We start from the raw sequence: 24004 nt of genomic DNA on the forward strand, positions 1-24004 counted from the left end.
TCTATCTCAAAAAAAAAAATGAAATCCGGATTTCTCATTGAAGAATTTTTTTGGAAGTATAAAGATGGATTGGAGTAGCACTCTCTGTAGCAGAAATCCCGAAATAAGTTGTTTTGAATTTGAGTCGAGTCAAGCCATTCGCATTCGTGTCTGACGATGATTTGTTTACTTCTCCTTCTTGTATTCGAAGATTGAAATAGAAATTAATGCGTTCAAGTTGATAGTCGGAGAGATCTCAACGGATTAGATACTTCCTGATTTTCTCCCCATGGCGATTCTGATCAGTGCTCTACCTGCTCTTCCAGAGCAGCACGGAAGGATTGTGCCTCATCATTTTGGCATCTCTGGATCCATCGAGACTGGCGGTGAGATTGTAGAAGAACTTCAATCTCCGTGCACCGTCGATGGTAAGATCTTTGTGGCGGTTGGGAAAGAATTGAAAGAGAACATATCCACTCTACTATGGACGCTGAGGAACTCAAGAGGGGAGAAGATATGCATCCTTCATATTCATCAGCCGGCACAGTTGATACCTATGGGCCCGAGTAAGTCAATCCTAAATTTCGAATTAAATCCTGGAAATTTATTAATTTTCAATGTAACTTCTTACCAAATAATCTCCATTTCTATAATTAAACATTTAAAATTTCTCTTCTAGTTTTCCGTAGTTGTGATTTCTGAATAGCTTAATTAGAGCTTATATTCCTAGAATTCGGATTGCTTGACTCAGTCCGAGAGCGCGAGAGAGTGAAGGTTTATTGGAAATAAGCTTGACCAATAATTATCAACAAGTTAGCTCTTAGCACCCTCAATAATGAAGTCTGGGCTACAGGAAATCAGGAAATGAATAGAGATATCAATATATCCGAACAAATATAAATTGGGTAAAGGAAATGAACTAGCTATGAGAAAAATAATTCTTTTTTTGTTGTCAAAATTTTGTAGCTAAACTTTAAGAAAGCTTCCATCCATTATTGATTCTTTTTTCTTTTCAATTTAAATTGTTTTCTAGTTCACAGTGGGTGCAAAGTTTCCAGCAAGCAAAGTGAAAGAAGAGGAAGTTAGGGCATATCGACAGCTAGAAAGGCAAAAAATGCATGATATTCTAAATGAATACCTCGCACTATGCACTAATCATGGGGTATTGCTTCTTTTTCTTCTTCTTCTTCTTCCTCCTCCTCCTCCTTTCTCTTCTTTCCTAAGGAATTTGTTCTTTGGGTGGAGTAAGTATATTTCTATCATTCTATGGTAAAAAAAAAATGAAAAAGTGATTTTTGTTCTAATTTAAAGGAAATCAAGGTTAAGAGGAAAGTGTAGGGTCTTTGTTTCCTTTTTTTTTCCCTTGCACTCTTTCTAGCAGTTTCTTTTTCTACTCAGAAGATGCAAATAAACACTGCTAGAATTTCATTTTAAAGAAAAAGGAAAGAAGTAGAGCTGCAAATGGTGGCTGAATTTACCTGAGCTTGAATATGTGTGATCAAAATTTGATCCTTTGACAATTGGATTGAACACAAATCCACCCCTATCTGATCTCATATCATATGTATGTATATTTTGATGCTAATATTTACTCATGTTCAAGTCTCATATGGTAGTTATTTTTAATTCATTTTATTCATGATATAACATATCAGTGTTATTATGTTAATAGTAGAAATCACTATCTGTTGATTCGGTCAAGCTTCTTGTGAAAGGAAGTGGGGAAAGTTGTAGATTTCAGCAATAGGAAGAGAAAGAGGAAGAAAAGAAGAAGAAGAAGGTCAATTAGGATTGTGTATCATAACCCTAGCCACCAGCCCCTCATTCTATTTATATTTAACTTATATATGAGATATTACAAAGATGTCCTTAGTAGGGCGGCAACTCAAACTAAATAGTTACAACTCTTTTAAAAATAAAAACTAATGAGCCCAAGGCCCAACAACTTCTTAATTTAAAAGAAAATAAACTAAACACAAATTGGCCCATTCAACACTCCCCCTCAAGTTGGAGTAGATGTCACACATTCCCAACTTGCGTAGATCATGCTCCAGCTTATTCTTTGCAACGCTTTTTGTGAGAACATCAGCAAGGTGCAAATCAGAAGAAATGTATGGAAGACAAACTTCTCCAGAAGTTACCCTTTCTCTGATAAAATGTTTATCTACTTCAATGTGCTTAGTTCGGTCATGCTGGACTAGATTATGGGCAATATTAATTGTTGCCTGGTTATCGTAGTATAGCATCATAGGTTCTTCTACCTGTACACCGATTTCTTCTAACAGAGAACGGATCTAGAGAAGTTCTGAAACTCCATGTGCCATAGCCCTATATTCGACTTCTGCACTTGATCTTGCCACAACTGTTTATTTTTTACTCTTCCATGAGACTAGGTTACCCCCAACTAGGGTGCACACTCCTGAAGTTGATCTTCTGTCATCAAGGCATCCAGCCCAATCCGCATCTGTATAAGCCTCTAGCTTCAACTGTCCATAATCAGTAAACAATATGCCTCTGTCTGAATGTCCCTTCAAATAAGCAAGGATCCTGTCAACTGCCTTCCAGTGCTGGTCTCGTGGAGCATGCATGTATTGACTCACTACACTTACTGCATAGGAGATGTCTGGTCTTGTCATACACAAGTATAGTAGCCGACCCACAAGTCTTTGATATCTCCCAAGGTCCTTTACTGGTTCACCTTCTGATGCACTGATTCTTATGGTTCTGACCAATGAGGGTGCTAGCTGCCTTTGTTCCAAGCTTTCCTATCTCTTGGAGAAGGTCCAAGACATACTTCCTTTGAGAGATAAAGATTCCATGTTTCGATCTCGCAACTTCGATGCCTAAGAAGTATCTCAGTTCTCCAAGATCCTTAATCTCAAATTCCTTATGCAGGTTCCTCTTCAGACTATCAATCTCACTCAGATCATTCACAGTGACAACAATATCATCCACATAAACAATCAGAATTGACACCAAAGATCCCCTGCGCTTCACAAACAAGGTGTGATCAGATTGAGTTTGAGTGTAGCCAAAAACAATCAGGGCCTTTCTAAATCTGTCAAACCATGCTCTGGGAGATTGTTTCAAGCCATATAGTGACTTCTTCAGCTTGCATACCTTTCCCTTTTCAGCATTGTCATAAAAACCAGCTGGAAGATCCATATACACCTCTTCTTGCAGATCCCCATTTAGGAAAGCATTCTTTACATCCAGTTGAAACAAGGGCCAAGAGTATGAGGCAGCAAGAGAAAGGAGTATCCGAACAGAGGTCATCTTTGCAAATGGCACAAATGTCTCAAGGTAATCAATGCCATAGGTCTGTGTGTACCCTTTCGCAACAAGTCTTGCCTTGTACCTCTCTATACTTCCATCTACCTTATACTTTACTGTGTGAACCCATCTGCAACCAACTGTCTCCTTGCCTTCTGGTAGGTCCACAATCTCCCATGTCTGATTCTTAATCAAAGCTTCTATCTCTTCCTACATAGCTGTCTTCCACTCAGGTTTGGAGAGAGCCTCACTAATACCCTTGGGTATAAACACTGAATCAAGAGAAGAGAGAAAAGCACGGTAGGAAGGAGAAAGTCCACTGTAGGATAAGTACTGTGAAATACAATGAGCAGTGCACTTTCTCTTCCCTTTTCTAAGAGCAATAGGGAGATCAAGGTTATCTGTAACAGTGTTAGTATGACCAATGGGAACTAAAATAGTAGTGGGATCAAGAAGAATACCTGAATCCGTATCAGCCAAATTTGGAGTCTCCAAGGGATCGACAGGAAGTGGTGTGAGTTCTACTGTAGTGGAATCAACCGCCTTATAAAGTCTCTACCGTGAGTAATGCTGTGAGACGGAACGCAAAGGAGGTGGCAAAGTAAGTGATATCGGGTGGTGGTCAAGCACATGAGTAGACACAGGGACTGGAATTGGGAGAGGGATAGACTGCTGACTTACTTCCCCAAAACACTCCCCCTGAGAAGGATTCCTTGAGAAGAAGTACGTAGATTCAAAAAAGGTAATGTCCATAGTAACATACCGGTTCCCAGAGACTAGATCATAGCAGCAGTACCCTTTCTGATTCTCTGCATATCCAAGGAAGACACATTTATTTGCCTTGGGATCAAACTTCGAACGGTAAGGACCAAGGATATGCGCAAAGCAGACACACCCAAACACCCTTAGAGGAATATGAAACATCTCCCCACGAGGAAAAAGAAGGCTGAATGGAGTGCTGAATCTAAGTATACGGGAAGGCACCCTGTTAATCAGATATACTGCCGTGAGAACTACATCACCCCAAAAATGAACCGGAACTGTAGCTGTGATCATCATGCTTCTTGCCGTCTCAACAATGTGTCTGTTCTTCCTCTTTGCAACACCATTCTGCTGCGGACTGTAGGAGAAACTACTCTGATGGACAACACCATACTCCAACAGATATGAGGCAAGATGTCTCTCAAAATATTCCCTAGCATTGTCAGATCTGAACATCTTTATTCTCGTTCCAAACTGTGTTAGTACCATCTGGTGGAATTGCCTCACCAAGGATGGTACTTGATTGTGGGATTTCATCAGGTAAATCCAGGAATATCGAGAGAAATCATCCACAAATAGGAGAAAATAGCGATAGCCTCCCATAGAGGGAACATGATAAGGGCCCCATACATCCGAATGAATAACATCAAAAAGAGAAGAACATCTTTTATTACTAGGTTTAAAAGAGTGTCTACAATGCTTTCCAAGTTCACAACCTTCACACTTCAAACTTGACAAACTCACAGACTCAAACAGTTTTGGAAACAAAGAACTCAAAGAAAAAAAAGACAAATGACCTAGATGATTATGCCAAAGCATAATTTGATCCACAGATTTTGACTCACTGTCCCTGCAAACACAAACATGATTACTTTGGTGAAGAGGGAGAGCATCCAGAAGGTAGATTCCATTCACTTCACGACCACTCCCAATCGTCATCTTTGAATCCAGATCCTACAAAATACAGCGTCTAGGAGAAAAAATTGCTGAGCAGTTCAAATTCTTAGTCAAACTACTAACAGATAATAAATTGGTGCTCAATCTAGGAACATGGAGGACAAAGGGTATACAAATGAAATCATTAATCTTGACAGATCCCTTCCCAGCAATAGGAACATGGGATCCATCAGTTGTGGAGACCCTATCTCTGCTAGAACAGAGCTGGTAAGAGGAGAAAATAGTGGAGCAATGGGTCATGTGCTCTGAGGCTCCAGAGTCTATAATCCAAGGAGATCTCTCCTTACCTGAAGCAGAAACATAATTTGCAGTGACATGTGAACTACCTGTGTGGGCAAAGGAGGTAGAGTGAGCTCCACCTGTGCTACTTGTACCTTGTTGTCCGCTTGCGGCTGAACTAGAACTAGTTGTATCCTTATTCAGAAGTAACCCAAACCTCTCAAGCTCGGCCCTTACTGCAGCAACTGCAACGGACTCCAAAGCAACTGTAGTAAGGGGGCCGGAGTGTCACCAGTAACTGCCATGTGCGCATTTCCTTTCTTATTCTTCAATCTGGTCGGCACAAGATGTGGGTGAAGCTTCCAACAAGTATCTCTTGTATGCTTAGGCTTCTTATAGTAGTCACAGACCAAGTCCCTTTTTCCTTCCTTGTTGTTTTCATTGCCATTCTGTTTAGATTTCACAGCAGTTACCATAGCGGACTGATCAGAAATGAGATTCTTCATCATTACATCCTTCCTACACTCCTCTCCTGACACAAAGGCATATTCTTGGGAGAGAGTGACATTATCCCTGGAAAGAAGATATTGTCGTGCAATGTCATACTCAGGGTTAAGGCCAGCAAGGAATTCGAACACCCTATACTTCTCTAAGTGTCTTTGATAGGTAGTTGCATCCTTGGTGGTTTCCCAAGCAAAAGTCTCTAGATGGTCGATCTCCTGCCACAGGGTCTTAAGGACTGAAAAATAGGCCGCAACAGATCTATCTCTTTGCCTTGTAGCAATAATCTGATTCCTCAGTTAATAAGCCCTAGCAACATTCTCCCTTTGTGAATAGGTTTCTACAACCCCATCCCATATCTCCTTAGCGGTAGTTGCCCATAAAAAATGTTTACTTATATGTGGCAACATGGAATTACACAACCATGTCATTACCATATAATTTTCCTACACCCACCGGAGTTGCCAGTTTCAAGTTTCACCTCTTCACCAGTAATATACCCCAATTTTCTACGAGCCCCAATGGCCATCTTTGAAAATTGGGACCATTCCAAGTAGTTTGTACCATCCAACCTAACTGTAGTAATGGTCTCAGCTCCGAAGGGGTCTCCAGCACCTCCTCTCACAGGTCCCATTTCATTTCCGGGCTTATATTCAACTCTGTGTCCCTCCATGCTTCTTCAAAAGGGCATAGAAACAAATAAAAAATGCAGCAAGAACAAACAAAACACCTTCTGGAACCAACGATACTCCTTTGGTGTCCTGGACTTTCTTCTCACAAAAGATTCCTTTTCTATGGGATGGGAGAAGAGAGAGAAAAAGCAACCGCCCTCTCTAGGAGCCTCCAAACCACATGGGACTTGAATCGCCCCTTATAAAAAACTCCAAGGAACCCTAAAAAAATAGGGCGCCACTACCTAGGTCAAAATTGAAATAGGACTCTTCCCCTTTCTCCAGTTTTTCCTAATTCTGATGAGAAACCCTAGACCAGCTACAGGGCATACAGATCCATCAAGAAAATCCAAAAACTGGGCTTACCTGAGAGCTTTGATCAGCCTCTTAAATCTCCATGCAGTCGACCGATCTAGGGCTGCATGAGAGAATCACTTCCAAAACCTTCAACCTGCTCCGATACCAAGTAGAAACCATTATCTGCTGATTCGGTCAAGCTTCTTGTGAAAGGAAGAGGGGAATGTTGTAGATTTCAGCAATAGGAAGAGAAAGAGGAAGAAAAGGAGAAGAAGGTCAACTAGGATTGTGTATCATAACCCTAGCCGCCAGCCCCTCATTCTATTTATATTTAACTTAAATATGAGATATTACAAAGATGCCCTTAGTAGGGCGGCAACTCAAACTAAATAGTTACAACTCTTTTAAAAGTAAAAACTAATGGGCCCAAGGCCTAACAACTTCTTAATTTAAAAGAAAACAAACTAAACACAAATCGGCCCATTCAACATTAATAATATATAATATTTTGATCATTTAAGTTTAAATAATTAATTGAATTCATTATCCAAAATTGTCAAAGAATCATTCAATGTAAAAGCTTAAACTGTTAGGTGAGGTTCCTAAATAGGTTTTTATTCTTGAACACGCCCCCTCATGTGAAAGTCCATTGGACTTGAAGTGTGGAAAAACACAAACCCACCATACCATGTGATTAAATTTGATTAATTATAAAGGGGGCTACAAGGATCAAACACTAGACCACTTGATTAAAAAGGCTTTGATACCATCTCAAGGAACCATTCAACTTAAAAGCTTAAGCTATTAGATGAGGCCTCTGAATAGATTTTTATTCTCTAACAAAAATCAATATGAAATCATTCACCTCATTATTGTTAGTGGTTAACAATAAACGGTTATTAACTTCACTGGCTTATTTTTATAGATATTGGTAGAGAAGGTAGTCATTGAAAATGATGATATCAAGAAAGGAATTGTAGAGCTCATCGCTCAGTATGGAATCAAAAAGCTTGTCATGGGAGCAGCGGCAGACAGGCACCATTCAAAGTATGAACTCCACAAAAGAAATTTAAATTCACTTCTTGGCCTTTATCATCAACGACATTTTTTTTTTCGGTTTCTGCTATTACTTTTATATATATATATATATATATATATATATATATATATATATTCTCTCATTACGAAAACTGCAACATTGAAAAGGCAAACATATGATCACACACTACACTGATTGCTCAGTGTGCAAGTTTAGGGGAAAAAGTATAGCAGATCCGGACTCGCTGCAAAGATTTATAAATTTCAGCTGTTTAATCATCAGTTGATTATCTATCAATATTGCAGTGTATTCCAAACAGCAACTATGAGACTTGAACTTTGTGACTCTTCAGTAAATATACAAAATTCAAACCAACAACTGCTTCTTTTTGTCAAATTCGAATTCAGACAAACAGAAACAGTTTTCATCCTAGACACTTGAGATTTATGATTTAGTGGACCACCTTTTTTCAGTGCAACACTTCTTTTTTCCTGCTAACACAGCACCATTTGAATATTCAACTATGAATAGACTTGGTATAACATCTTAGTAGTTCAATTTAATAATAAAACAAAAGTTGATTTTGTTGTTGGAACATTATAAGCTTCATGCCTTCATCTGAAGGGAAAAAAACCAAAAGAAATTGCATACCCCAAACGTGAAAATTTTTCATTTGAAAGTTAGAACTTGAATAATTGTATTCATATTCATCTTTGACAGAGAACTCCGAGTTAGTTATTCATTTGCCAGAAAATGTAGTACCCCTGTATCCATCTAAGCTTTAGGACGCATCAATAAATACTGGGCTAAAGCTCAGTTCAAGTATTGGACTGTTAGACGAACTCATCTAAGCTGTTTCTAACTTAAGAGAATCTGCCATTAACGTTCCTGGTTGATCTTATTTAGTCGAGTATTGGAGAAAAATGACACCTCTTGTTGTTTGTTTTCTTATAATTAAGAATTAGGCAATCCCAGAAGATTTTTTTAATAGCAATATTACACATGCAAAAGGTAATCCCAGACATTATTTATTACTTCAGGCGAATGACAGAGCTCAGATCCAAGAAAGCAATCTTTGTGCGCCAAGAAGCGCATGGTTCCTGCCATATATGGTTTGTCTGCAAGGGGTTTCTCATCTATGAAAGGTATACTTGATTTAAAAACAAAACATTTATCTTATTGATTGTGTTTGTCAGGAGATTTACAATAGAATCAATTCCAAGCAGGGAAAGTAGTATGACGTGCAACGGATCAGAGGTATCACCTCCCATTCTTCCAGCCAGTCCAATCTTAGATGGAATGGGCCAAAGGGAATACATGAAATCCCTATCCTTTCCACAGGCACAGAACAATCGTGTAGCACTTGCAAACCTGGATATAAATAGCTTTCAACAAGCAAGATCCGTGCAAAGTAGCACTCATGGAGGAATAGTTACAGCATTATCTTCTCCGTCGGGGTCTGGAGTACTGCCAAAACCACGGACACAATTGCGTAGGGTCGAGATTGAAGGTGAAGTGGAAGGAACATCAAGGAGCGCTTCTCAGGGTTCAGAGGATTTGCCATCGTCTTCAAATGAAGAAGCATCAATTGGCATCTCAGACTCAATACTGGTAAGAAACAAACAGGATGACTCTGGTTAGTCTAACAAAAGTTTTGCTCAATGCAAGGAAATCTATCATTTACCAAAGCCCGTATGAATTAGGGGTCCGTTTGGTTTGTGGTTGGAATCAAAATCCTCTGGAATTGGAACCAGATTGGTCCATTACCATAATGAGTTTGATTCAAACAGGAATTGAAATGGGAATGCGAATTAAAATCAGCAGGAATAGGATTTCATTCCCAAGGGAGGGGCAGGGAATGGCCATTCCCTCAAATGGGAGAATGCCATTCCAGCAAGAATGGGAATGGGATTCCGATTCCGCCCAACCAAACAGTTGGAATCGAAATAGTCCATTCCGATTTGGATTCCAGACCCCTATTCCTGCAAACCAAGGTTACCTAGTGAAGTGGAAGAAACTAAAATGAAGTAGAGGAAAGGAGACTCCATAGCTTATTTGACAAGTGAAACTAACATAGAAAAGAATGTTGACATAAAATATGTACAAAATTTTTCCTCTCTTATTTTCCCTCCTCTAAAATGTAGAAAAATAAGGGAAGGACTGGATATATGAAAGAAGCAAAAAAAACACTCTGCTCTCTCATTTTTAGCCTTTTTTCCTTTTTCTCTTCCTTTTCAACTGCTCTCTCAAGTGGGTTGAACTAAACCTAACTTTTAGAGACTCAAGTGCCTGGGTTGTTGGCTAGCTAATATCTGGAACGACTTTTGGACTTCAGCAGGAAGAAGGAAAAGGAAATGCTGATATGTACGATCAAATGAAAAAGGCCATGGCGGAAGCTACCAATGCAAAGAGAGAAGCATATGAAGAGTCTAGAAGGCGTCAAGTAGCAGAAAGAGCCGCACTGGAGGCTAAATGCACGGTAAATCATTCCGACTTCCGAGTTTCTTCTTCTTCTTGATAGGACTTGGGAGTAAAGTCATGGTGTTTTTTTAGATAAACGGGAGCAGAGTCATGGTTGCGAGAGAACCTTTGCTTTGTCCTCAGTTGCTTCAAGGGAGCAGCGTGTGTGACATTGAATATAACTATAGAACCCTTTACTTTGTTCTCATGAAACTCACCAGTCACAACCAGATTTTTACAGGCCAATGAGTCAGAGACGTCTTACAAGAGGGAGCAGAAGAAAAGGAAAGAAATCAAGGAATTACTTGCGAAACAAAAACAGGAACTGGAAAACATGAAGAGCCACCGAGACCAAGTGATGGAAGAACTTCGGATAGCTCAAGAACAGAAGTCAGAGCTGGAGCAGAAAGTGGAGGAACTGGAGCAGAAGATCGTATCAGCTGTGGAGCTGTTGATAAACCTTAAGAATGAACGAGATGCCTTGCTGGAAGAGCGTGACCATGCAGTCAGAGAAGCTGAGGAGCTGAGAAAAAGGAGAGAAGAGCAGGCTGCAATGTCGCAAAGCTTCCAGTTCGTTTCCGAGTTCTCTTTCTCAGAGATTGAAGAAGCAACTCACAACTTCGACCCGTCCTTGAAGGTCGGTGAAGGGGGGTACGGAAGCGTCTTCAGAGGACTCCTTCGTCACACCCAGGTGGCTATAAAGATGTTGCACTCTAATAGCTCTCAAGGCCGCATGGAATTCCAACAGGAGGTAATTAAACATTTAAAACCTGCAGGTTCCACTCTTTATACTCCCATGATAAACGCTACAGATGTGCAAGTTTAGTCATCGTCAATTGAAATGATGAGTCGTAAAAAGCTCAGTCACCATTGGTCTCTGGATTCAGGTGAACGTTTTGAGCAGGATGAGGCATCCAAATCTCGTTACTCTGATCGGCACCTTCCCAGAAGCTTGGTCGCTCATATACGAATACCTCCCCAATGGGAGCCTTGAAGACCGATTGACTCGGAGGGATAACACTCCTCCTCTGTCATGGCAAACACGGACCCGCATTGCCGCAGAAGTATGCTCAGCACTTGTGTTCCTCCACTCCAACACCCCTCAGAGGATTGTCCATGGAGACCTCAAGCCTGCAAATATCCTCCTCGATGACAATTTCGTGAGCAAGCTGGGTGACTTCGGGATCTATCGCTTAATCCCTTCTGGGGGGAACTCTGCCCACGCCTCCATGGCCATGCAATACCACCGGACCAACCCAAAGGGCACCGTCGTTTATATGGACCCTGAGTTCGTCGAGAAAGGAGAGTTGACACCGATGTCAGATGTCTACTCGTTTGGAATTGTGTTGTTAAGGCTTTTGACCGGGAGACCAGCCATGGGAATAGTCAAAGAGGTGCAGTATGCGATAGATAAGGGAAACTTGAAAGCAGTATTGGATGAATCGGCAGGGGAGTGGCCTTTTGTGCAGGCAAAGCAGTTGGCTCACTTGGCGCTGAGGTGCTGTGAGAGGAACCGAACGAGCAGGCCCGACCTTGCAAATGAGGTGTGGAGGGTGCTTGAGCCCATGAGAGCTTGTTGCGGAACTTCGTCGTCATTCCGCCTACGTTCTGGGGAGCATTGCCGGGTTCCATCCTATTTCATTTGCCCCATTTTTCAGGTCAGTAATACCAGATTTCCGGTTTGGTAGAGAGTAGTCTGTAGTGGGCAAGAATCTCATTTTGTCGGTAACGAATTAGGATCTGCTCGTCACACACGGTGCCTCACGACGATTTCACATGTTTCCAATGCACAGTGAGATGTGCCTGTGAGGTTGGTGTCAGACGCCATGTGTGAGGAGCAGATCCGGTCTAGTCGGTAACACTTCCCTATCCGGACCCTACCCATGGACCATGGTACATTGCACCTAAACATCTCAATATACAACAAGATGGCAATGTATGGAGTTAACATCAGCCTCCATATCATAAGTACATCCACCATGAATCTGCTCTTCACACACGGGCGCCTCGTAAGTACATCCACCATGAATGGGAAACATCTCCTGTGAATAATAATTTATAAGTACGAGAGATGTTTTCAATGCATGGTAAGATGTGTGTGTGAGGCCGGTGTGAGACACCCAGTGTGAAGAGCAGATCGGGTTTCTATTATGGGGCGATGATGTGTATTCCAATGTGTGCCTGCAATTAAGATGGGTAGAGTGGAGGTCGTATCCGCGCCCCATATACATATCACAGCATCGATTGGGAACATCTCTAAATAGCGAGTGATGGGCAGGAAATCCGATTTGTATAATCACCGCGTTGTTTGGAAGAAAAACTAACCTTGATGGTTGGAACTTGGAAAAGCCCAAACTAAGAGATCGTTTAGCAGGGCTGAAGCTTTGATTGAATTACTTTAAGCCATTTTGAAGAAGCTAAAGAAGTTCACCGGAGAGCCAATCTTGGTTGAAGGACGAGGTATTTGAGAATTTTAGATCTTTTACCAAACATAATTTATAGCCCGTCCATGTGGGGCCCACCTCATAAAGCCGATGAATGCCCTGCCAAATGGCAAATGGCTGAAGCGCGGTAGCTTATTGGCTTTCTAAGGGGAGCTGGGAGCACCACACGGACAGCCTATAAACTATATTTGGTTCAAAATCCTAAAAACCCAAATTAGCACTCAGTCAATCATTTGAAGTGCTTTCTGATATTCTGCATCAGAAAGCTTTGAATATTTTATTTTGAGAGCCTCAAAGTACCTGAATCTTCAGATCAGTCCTCCCAAACGGGCCCTAAAATTGAAATATTTGGTTCTAATGCCTAGGCTTAACCATGGATTAATAAATTTAATAAGATCAACACCGCAACAACTACCAAACGGTTATAGGTCAGTGATTTTTCAGGTGATTGTAGCTAATAGTTTGATGTAAGTATGTAACTACTTTGGACGGAACTCGAGCTTTTTGCAACATCACTCAAATATCCAAAACCATTATACTGCTTTTTGCAATTTTAAAAATAAAAAATAATTAAAATAAAAAAGCCAAAACCATTATCCTGCTTAAATAAGCACTTATTTTGGGCCAGATTATATTAATAAGCACTTATTCTGAGAGTAACTTAAATTTCAGGCTTATTTGTAAGTACACAGTCATTAAATGATTATTTCCTTTTTAGCCTATCTTGGTCTCCACCACATTATATTAAAAATACCTATACTATTTCTAGTCAAAATAAATGTTTTTTCACCAAACGCTCATAAGTGTTTATTAGAATCAGCACTTGTTTTTAAGCACTTATTTTTCAAATAAGCAGTCCACTTTGTTCACTCGCTTTGCTCGCAGCACTCCTTGCTTGCTCAAACTTGACCTTAATTCGAGTCTACTTTAATTGTTTAAATATAGAAAAATTTAAAAACTTTTATATACAATAAACTAATATAAATATAAAATGTTGAATTTGTCTTATATAAATTTATATATAATATAACATAATATAATTAAATTGTATATTTTTATATTTACATATAATTATATAAAAATTTTATATACTTAAGTCAAAATATTATTATAATATAATCATATTATCTAAATCCATAGAATATAGGTATGAGAAAGTGTGAATAAATGTTATTCGATCAACAGAGCATTTTCAGGAAGTGTAAAATGTGATAACTGACGAAAGACCAAGTGCCAAGCTCTCTCTAGGTTATAGAGGTATAGGTATATGGATTATTTCACTTAGGAATTTTAAATGCAATCTCTTAGTAGTTCATAAGGTCTATACGAATCTGAAATTACAGTGAAGAGTACTTTACTCATTCACTCACTCAATTCATAGGCCAAAGGGATTAAAAAAAAAAAACAAATGTTACAGTGGAGAGTACTTAAAAACAAATGTTATTCTAATTGGATCCACACATGGAATTGGGATTTGATCCTCACAAGACTGCTTACAATCTTTTGGAGCCTTGCAATGGAAATATCTCCCCATTAAAAAAATATGCAAGTATGCAAGTGTGGAAATATCCCCACTGGATGGCTGTAAAAGGAGCACAGTGTTGTGAACACTAAAGCCAATCTCCCACACATGGTACACCTATTTTCCTATTATTAGGAAGTCTCCAAGGACAGAATTAATTAAGGGGGCATTCTATTTTTGGATTTTGAGAAGGGGGAAAATTGGTCAATGGGATTTTGGTTCCCATTGACCAAGAATCTCATGTTCTTTTTTCAGATTTATGTGGGGACCAAGGAAAGTTTATTTTCCTGGGTATCACTTATAGGTGGGTAAATAACTTTCCCACCTAGGGGAAAAGTTACCAACACTTGAATGGGACAAAAATGCCCCTTTTAATAATAGATTTTTATGGCTAAAGGCTAAAGTGGCCATTGCCTTATTTACATGAAAAATAAAAGAGCATGGGTAAATGCACTTACTCAGGTAAGTGTTTCCCAAGAAAAACTTACCCAGGTAATTGCATTTACCTGGGTAATTAACTTATCGAAAAGTGGACAGGGCCTAAAACGTAAAAGGACTGGTCAGTCGGTAAAAGTTGTTACCATAATTTAACTTGAGTTGGGGCTTTGGTCAGTCAGCAAAAGCTGTTACCAAAACCTCTAGTCTAGGAAATAAAAACTTTACAGGGGTAAAGAGTGGAAAACATTCAATCATTAACAAAAGGCAAAGAGCGTGAAACCGTCTAAAATTAAAACTAGGGAAAATTAGTACCATGAACCTTAGGGTAGTGTCAAGTTAGTACCTTGATTTCAAAACGTGTTACTGTAGCATCCAAACTTTCGAAAACTATCAATATAGTACCCATCATAACTGACGCATGTGATGTCACATGTGATTTATAACATTCTGAACTTCTAAAATTACCCTTTTAAAGAAGACAATGTTCATTGTCAATAACGGAATGATCAAGTGCTCTTCCATAAGTTAGCCAAAAAACAGACGAGAAACCAGAAACGACTTTCCTTCCTCCAACATATATTACTGCATGCCAACCCATGGCTGTTGAAATCTCTTGAAGTTCATCTATAATAGACCTCGAGTCCGAATCATAGATAATTACATGGTTTAGCTTGTTTAACAGTGGCTCTTATTTATTGGGCTTACCTAGGTGGAGCCACCTGGGGAAGGTACTGGTGGAAGAAAGGAACCAAAGCCAAGCCAATACCAGGGCCAAGAGGATTCCCTGTGTTTGGAAGCACGAATCTTATGGCTGGCCTCATGCACTACCAACTAGTAGTTAAGGCAGAGCAATGCGGAGTCAGTCGGCTCATGGCTTTCAGTCTCGAAGAGATGCGTGCCATTGTCACTTGTAATTCTAATATAGTGAAAGAGATCTTAAACAACTTTATCTTTGTTGATTATCTTGTGAAGGAGTTAGCTTACAGTTTGATTTTCAATCGAGCCATCGGATTCACTCCCTATGGCATTTATTGGAGAACACTGAAAAATTGCTACCATCCATCTTTCTTGCCCAAAACAAATCAACAGATCGAAAGAGCAGAGGTTACGAATCATAGATAATTCCATGGAAATTGAAGTCATTGAAATTTGGAGGAGAAGCTCTAAGGCGTGTCTGAAGACACTATCTTTAAAACGTTATTTGCCTCCACTCAGTTTCATTGAGTTTGTTGTTGGGTTACAAGCAAATCTGCTCACAGAATACAACAAAACCTTGGGCGAGAGTCTACAACCAGCAAAGTTGAAGATTCTCTGAAGAAACATTCTGTGAGACAATAGCAGATCTAATAGAGAGAGAGACAAGAGTGATTTTCGTAAAGCTTGTGTGTGCATTTGCTTGATTCACTCTCCTTAGAAAATGTTCCTTGAATAGTCACAATTTCAAACATTATAACTGTTAAAAAGGTAGTTAACAGTTAATGACTGTTAACTTTGAATAGTGCTTCTAAAGCACTTGATCAAATTGTGACCGTTGAAACATCAACAGTCAGCCTCGCACTAAAAGTCAAAGTTGCCATTCACAAGCAAAGTGTGCCTCTAAAGCACCTCATTGTGTCGCACACACGTGCACACACCCATGTGCATGCATTGCGTGGTAGCAAGCCTCCATACTCTCCTCTTTAAAGTCTAAATAAGCTTTTATTTAAAAACTCAAAACAAGTTTTGTAATTTCCCAATGTGGGACAAGTTGAAAACTGGTTTTAGTAAGAGAAAAAAACTATTTTCCAAGACATGTGTGCAGGTGTGCTTTTCATGTAATTGATCATTGGATTTAATCTCTAATGAGATTAAAATCCAACAATCCCTCACTTTGATTGATCAATTACATATGTCTCTCTCAATCCAAACTACTATGACATAGTTATGCATACAAAATGTGTTTTATAACTTAAACCTTTTATTAGTACAGATATCTCAGAGCCTTGTCAAAGTTATTGGTGGCAAGACCTTAAACTAATTACTCTCAAGACAGACCAGAGATACCCATACACATAAAAATGTTCAGTCTCTGCATGAGTTTCAAATTTTTGCTTAGCATTGTTATGACCATACGTTTCTTTCTTGGTTTCATGAACAATCCCAAGAAAAAACCCAAACTCTCATGAAAAGCGACATCACTTCTATGTTTACGTAGGTGAAGTTTTACCATGTGTTCTGTTACTTGACACATTTAAGAACATTATTAAGAGTTTGAAGTTCTACCATGTGTTCTGTTACTTGACACATTTAAGAATTTTATTAAGAATTTAATTCAATCTCTCATCATAATGGACATCACTGTTTATGTTGTGATGGGAAATTTCTTAATGTCAGTACTAACAATCACATTGTAATAACTTGTTGTTACTTATTAAACACAATGCTGATGTTTTCAGTTTAGGTCGGGTTACCATTATTGGTGACTTCGTAAAGGGTTTTAATTTCATCTCTTTAGTTGTTCTTCTTACCAATTCTCTAGGCAAACCTTTGGTAAGAGGATCAACCAAGTTTTTACTTAATTTCATATAAGTTAGAGTGATGACTCCATCTTGAGTCAGTTGCCTAATAAATTCATGTCTGGACTTACTATTATAAGTACCACCATAGACTTTCAATAAAGTTGTTTCACTATCATAGTAAATGGAAATTGAAGGCATAGGATTAGGCCAAAGTTTTATATTCAATAATAAATTTCTAATCCATTCAACATCTTTCCCAACAGCCGCCAATGCTATGAATTTGGATTTCATGGTCGAGTGAGATATACAAGTTTGTCTCTTGGATGCCCAAGAGATCGTACCCCCACGAAGGACAGAAATCTGTCCAAATATGAACTTGTTATCTCCATTACTGGTAATCCAACTTGCATCAGTGTACCCTTCTAGTACAGCTGGATAATCACAGTAAAATAAGTCAAGTTCCAAGGTTCTTTTGAGATACCCAAGAACTCTCCAAATTGCCTTCCAATGCTCTACACCGGGATTATTTGTAAACTAACTAAATTTACTTACTACAAATGCAATATCAAGTCTATCACAAAGCATAGCATACATTAGACTTCCTACTGCACTAGCATACTCAAGTTGTGCAATTGCTCTACCAAAATTTTCTACTAGCTTTATACTAGAGTCATATAGTGTGTTATATGCTTTAAATCCTAAATGCTTAAATTTCTCAAGTATTCTCTCAATATAATGTGATTGGCTTAGTGCATAACCTCTACTATGCTTTTTAACTTTTATTCTCGATTTGGTATCTACTTCTCTTAAATCTTTCATCTTGAAGACAGAAAATAAGTAATTTTTAGTTTCATTTATGCCAACCATATTAGTACCCACAATAAGCATGTCATCAACATAAATACATACAATCACACCATAATTTTCAGTAAACTTTGAGTAAATGCATCCATGGTTTTCAAAATTGGACCAGACTAGATGGTTTAACCGAAAAATAGGAACCAGTCAGGTGATCGGTTCCATTTTACCCTAGAACCGTTATTTTCCCAAAACCATTGATTTGGTTAACAAACCGTTGACCCGGGCAGTCAAACCATTCGAACCTTTTTTATTTTTATTTTTTTGTCAGAATTGGCCGTCTGTTCGACTCAAACAGCTAAACCGTTCACCCGGGAACCAGACCCTAACCGGTTTGTTATCTGGGTTGGTTTTAAAAACCTTGAATGCATCAGCACTATTATGTTTAAAACCAAAATCTAGAATGCAAAAATCAAATTTCTCATGCCATTGTTTGGGTGCTTGTTTTAAACCATATAGTGATTTAACCAATTTATAGACTTTCTTCTTATTTCCAAGAAGAACAAATCCCTCTAGTTGTTCCATATAGATTTCTTCATTTAAATCCTCATTTAAAAAAGCAGTTTTAACATCCATTTGTTGAATAGATAAGTGATAAATGGATGATAGTGCTATAAGTGACCTAATAGAAGTTGTTTTAGCCACTGGCGCATAAGTGTCAAAGTAGTCAATCCCTTCTTTTTGACTAAATCCTTTAGCTACCAATCTAACCTTAAAAATTTGTGTAATCCATCAATATTGTATTTTCTTTTAAACACCCATTTACATTTGATTGGTTTTGATCCCGGAGGCAAGTCAACTTGTACCCATGTGTTATTTGACTTTATTAATCCATTTCATCATTTATAGCTTCCTTCCAAAAGGCAGCATCTCTAGAGGTCACAACCTCATTATAGGCCTTTGAACCATTTTCAATGTTTAGTACAATGGGTTTCTTATTTAAAATCTTTCATCTATCAATCTCGACCAATAATATAATTGACTGAGTAGAGATAAAATCAGAACCTAAGTTTTTCTATGTTTTTTGTTTTTGACTTCTTCTATGTTCTACTATAGGTGTTACAGTTGTGTCATTTCTTCTTTTAGTCTCATTGTTACCAATAGATATTAAGATCTGAGTTTCTCTTCCTAGTTCTCTATCATTTTTTGTGGATTCAGAACATAGTTTATTTTCAATGAATCCAATATCTCTAGTTTCAATTATTATGTTGAACTCTAAATTTAGAAGCCTATAGGTCTTGCTATGTTTTGCATATCCAACAAACATGTTTCTTTTTGCTTTAAGTCCTAACTTGGTTCTTTTAAGGTCTGCAACTTTGTAATATGCTAAGCACCTCCACACTTTTAGGTATACTAAGTTAGGCTTTCTTTTTGTCCATAGTTCATATGGACACTTATTATTAACTCTAGAAAAAATTCTGTTATGTAAATGGTAGGTTGTTAGGAGTTCTTCCCCCAACAGGTTTAATTGTGCATTAGCTTTCATTAGCATATAGTTTATTATTTCTGTAAGTGTTTTGATTTTCCTTTCGGCTAGGCCATTATATTGAGGGGTGTAGGGAGCAGAACTTTGATGTACTATTCCAAATTCTTTATAGAAAGAATTACTCATTCTTAAAGTACTCAATACCCCTATCACTTCTAAAGATTTTAATTTTCTTTTCCAATTAATTTTCAACTTCAGTTTTGTATAGTTTAAACATGTCAAAGGCTTCATCCTTAGTTCCCATAAGGTAAACATAGGTGTATCTTGAAAAATCATCAATAAAGCTTATGAAATATCTCTTACCTCCTCTAGTTAATACATCATTGAGTTCATAGATGTCAGAATGAATTAGTTCACAAAGATAGGTGTACTCAGCACCCTCTCTCTCTCTCTCTCTCTCTCATTTTCTTTTGTTTTCTCCCTTCCAGTTCTTCCTATCCCCTATCCTCTCTGTCACCACCGGCTCTGTATTACCAAACAGAACCCCCACTGAACTTCACTATTGAAATAGTTGTACCATTGTTTCACCCCCCGCCCCCCTCCCCCCCCTCCCCCCCCCCCCCCAAAAAAAAAAAAAACGAATCCAAATCTGGTGATAACCAATTTTCAAGTATTATTTTAGAACAAAATCAATTAAAAGGGGGAGAGAGAGAGAGAGAGAAAACCTTATGAGGGAAGCTAATGGAAATCCTCGTAAAGCAATTCGAGAGAATGGACACGGTTATCTTTAACAAATTTTCACTAGGACGTAAATATTCACCGTCCTTCAACTTCAAAACGTGTCATTTTCACAAAAGGGCATTGTAAAGAAAATTAAATGATGTTCAAAGGGCATTTGTATCATTTCACATGTCACTTAAAGTGACATACACTACGAATACAAGTGTATACAGATGCGTATCGGCCTGTATCACATTGCATCGGCCGATACACATCGATACAGAGCCGATATGCGTTGCATCCATTCAGAAATCTCTATAAAAAATTGTGAATGAGGTGATTCGAACCCAGCGCCTCACGTGCAATAGAATTCGCAGCATTTCCAAACCAGTAAATGCTAACTAAAAATTAAGAAATATATATTTAAAAATAGTATTTTATAAACTAATAGAATAAATCATGTATGAAATCCACATTTATATAAAAAAAATGATTTTTTATGTCAAGAAATTTATACAAATAGAATATTAATAATAGAATAATTATTTTAATACTTAAAATTTATAAATTTGCACATGATATAAATCTTAAAATTTGTATATACTTTTATTAGTTATTAATTAATATTTTAATTTACATTAATAAGTGATAACAACATATTTATTATTTACAAAAAAATAAAAATATTATATACAAAATATTGAAGAATATAATATTAAATTGAATCTATCAAATCCACTAATCTACATTTATTTCAAAATACAATTTTTTATTTCATAAAAGTTATATAAATAAAAATATTAATAATGGAATAATTATTTTAGTAATTAAACCTATGAATTTGTATATGATATGCATTTTTTAAATTTTAACAAATTTGATATACTTTATGTTAAGATTATATTTTTATAAATTATTAATTGATATTTTAATCTGCACTTGAAAATTTAATATTTAGTTGACTTTTTCTTAATGTTAAAAAATTAAAATAGTAAAATAAAAATAATTGATATAATAATTAAAAAATATAATAGGTGCTTATGTTTAGTGTCTTGGACTCTTGGTTGATGCACTATAAATAAAATTGTGCATCCCGGTTTATTAATCGTAATATATTTCTTCATATATATCCTTAATATTTACATTTTTATTTATTTATATACTATGTCGTGATCATTTTGATCTTAAATTTCGTGTGATTAATATATTTATGAAACTCTTGTATTTCCCTAGCGTATTTATGCGTTTTCATCTTTTTCGTCCATACTCATATGTTTCCAAAGCGTATCCGTATCTAAGTTGTCCGATACAATACCCAATACCGATACTTTAATCTTTGCTTAACACTATCCCAAAGTAATTTTCTCTAAAAACTTAAAAGGACTGGTCAGTCAAATCTAAGCATATAAAGAATTTGGTCCTTGATGAAAAGCAAAGAGCCTCTAGGAAATAAAGAATTCACAGGGGTAAAGAGTGGAACGCAAGGTCTATTCTTAAGGCTTAGTTTGGAAAGAATACAAATACAAATTTGTAGAATGCAAAATCTTATATTTTGCATTATTTTATATATTTACACTGTATACATTTGTATTTGTATTCCTTCCAAACTGATCCTACTTTGTTATATAAACTGAGTGTATATACACATTTAATTGCAGCACCCAACCAGTTTTTTACTCTTATTTCTGTTATATTTGAAATTGCAGGAAATCATGCGAGACCCGCATATAGCAGCAGACGGATATACATATGAAGCCGAAGGGCTGAAAGCATGGCTGGACAGTGGCCATGATGACACTTCACCCATGACGAATCTTAAGCTTGCCCACCGGAATCTTATCCCCAACCACGCCCTCCGCTCTGCAATTCAAGAGTGGCTGCACCAGCCTTGAAATTTTACCTTTGTATCTTCGTTTCTTTCATTTTTCATTTACATGTTTCCATCATATTACAAATATTTGTGTCTGTGTCTCTTTTGTGTTTTCAGTAATGCCAAAATGGTGGTGATACGTTGAGTCCAAGGTGTCAAAAAAATCTTGGGATCCAGAAACTGGTAAAAATTGAGAGAATACTCTCTTTGTAAGTATTTTACAAAAGATGCAAATAAATAATAGGATAAATTTATTAAACTATCTTTATGATTTAGTTAATTGATTAAGTGTAAAAAATTGACTAACAATATTCCTATTGTTTTACCTTTTAGACAGGTCTCTCTTAATTCACGGCTATTCCGCTGCTCAAATGTTAATGAACCCCACTGCACCTTTTAAAGAATAAATGAGTCATCGGTGCTCTCCATCTCTGTTTTTAATACACCGCTTGCCATCATCCCTTTAAACCATACCTGGTATGTCACAGACGCTAGCAGATCTGACGAATTATAGCTCTAAAACCTCAAGAAACCAGCATCAAAAGCCCCTTTCGTCTTGGACCGTCCGATCTCGACCGCGAATACACAGACATACAAAGAGAAATATATACTAGAGCGACGGAGAGGGAAGCAGATGAGCTCAACCTTGTGATTAGCCCTTCAGTCCAAGCTCCCTAGCAGCTAGCTGGACGAGCACCGCTCTAAGAAATTGAGAAGAAACCATACCTGGTATGAAGATTTGGGCACAGACACTAGCAGATCTGACTCTAGACCAAGTTCTTTACTGGCAAAACAACAAGGAGAGTGGATATTTCTTGGCCGCTTTTGATAGCCACCGGTAACACGTCACTGAAGACGAGTGAAACACCAACCCATCGCTGAAGTCGTGGAAGAGATCACCGGTGTAGCCACTGGCACTGAAGACGAGCGACGACGCATGGTGCCGGATTTGGCAGGGATCTGTGGAGGGCTTGGAGGTGAGAGTGAGCTCTTTGATGCCTGAGATGATGCTATCATTTTTAGTTCATCGTCTTCTGTCTCGGATCAACTGTTCATATGCGAAGGGCTCGGAGGTCGATGGATCAACTGTTAATCATCTTTCGTCTCTGATCAACTGTTTAGTTCTCTCTCTCCACAACAACTAATGAGTTTCTTCAGTAAAATTTCTTTTTCATGAAAAGGAAAAGATTACCTGTAGATGGAGATTAACAAGCTGATCAATCTCCATTCGTCTCTTGGTTTTCAGCGAAACTCACACTCAAACCACTGTCTCTACTATCTGTCGACGGAGAGATTTTAGGGATGGTATTTTAGGAATGAAGGTGGGAAGGGTAATTTCGGAATTTTGATAAATATATTAGTCATATGATATCACAGAAATTCAATGAATGCAAATGACAGGGTAGAGTCGGTCAATTGTCAAGAATAGCATTAGTCAATTTTTAAACAATAAAAATATATTTAATTAATTAGATAAACCATAAGGATAATTTAAGAAATTTACCTTAAATAATAAAATTATATATATTTCATATTTGACTAATACAGTTTGTAGAGGAATTGATTGGATACATCGAACCAGTTTGAAGTTAATCAAAGTTTTGGACTATAGCCCACAATCCGAGTCTACCAACACCTCGCAACAATGATAGGAAAAGGTTCTGAAATTAAAACAACAGGGAAATGATTGAGAAATATCCATGCAATTGGGCGATTGAGTCTTAATTCCTTCATTGACTATGAAGCCAGTCTACGGCTACATGTCCTTGTCTATATGTTTGGGAGAAGACCACTAGACTCCATCACAACAGTACATAATTGATTTAATCTGTCTAATGTTTGGAGCATATTTAATATACCATCACAACAGTACATAATTGCATTATTTTGTATGTATTTGTACAATACATATTTATATTTGTAGTCTTTCCAAATTCAGCCTAAGTTTTAATATGTCTGATGTTTGGAGATATAAGGATCCATTATCAACCCACCCAAGGACCAAAATTAAACATTGTTATACCATCAGTTTAATTGGGTTTAATTAGAGCATCTCCTTAAACTAAGGAG

The 24004-nt window shown here is 37.7% G+C and overlaps 1 protein-coding gene across 1 annotated transcript; it reads left to right on the forward strand.

The window, feature by feature from the left end:
* The first annotated feature begins 14 nt into the window (after positions 1-14).
* On the forward strand, positions 15-23672 carry LOC104586404 (U-box domain-containing protein 33-like). Its single transcript, XM_088890358.1, has 9 exons — positions 15-545; positions 1020-1141; positions 7585-7706; positions 8739-8843; positions 8895-9309; positions 10004-10177; positions 10400-10909; positions 11046-11816; positions 21771-23672. The coding sequence occupies exons 1-9, from the start codon at positions 269-271 to the stop codon at positions 21954-21956; spliced, it is 2682 nt and encodes an 893-aa protein (XP_088746484.1). The 5' UTR covers positions 15-268; the 3' UTR covers positions 21957-23672.
* Positions 23673-24004: the final 332 nt, after the last annotated feature.

The sequence above is a fragment of the Nelumbo nucifera genome, chromosome 6 (assembly GCF_055504915.1).
Source record: "Nelumbo nucifera cultivar China Antique chromosome 6, China Antique-T2T, whole genome shotgun sequence".
NCBI classification, from domain to species: domain Eukaryota; kingdom Viridiplantae; phylum Streptophyta; class Magnoliopsida; order Proteales; family Nelumbonaceae; genus Nelumbo; species Nelumbo nucifera.

Excerpts from the sequence above, each read along its gene's own strand:
- LOC104586404 (XM_088890358.1), top strand. The coding sequence starts at position 269 with ATGGCGATTCTGATCAGTGCTCTACCTGCTCTTCCAGAGCAGCACGGA. Across the intron at positions 10,178-10,399 it reads CACTGGAGGCTAAATGCACG|GCCAATGAGTCAGAGACGTC; the intron begins GTAAATCATTCC and ends AGATTTTTACAG. Across the intron at positions 11,817-21,770 it reads TCATTTGCCCCATTTTTCAG|GAAATCATGCGAGACCCGCA; the intron begins GTCAGTAATACC and ends TTGAAATTGCAG.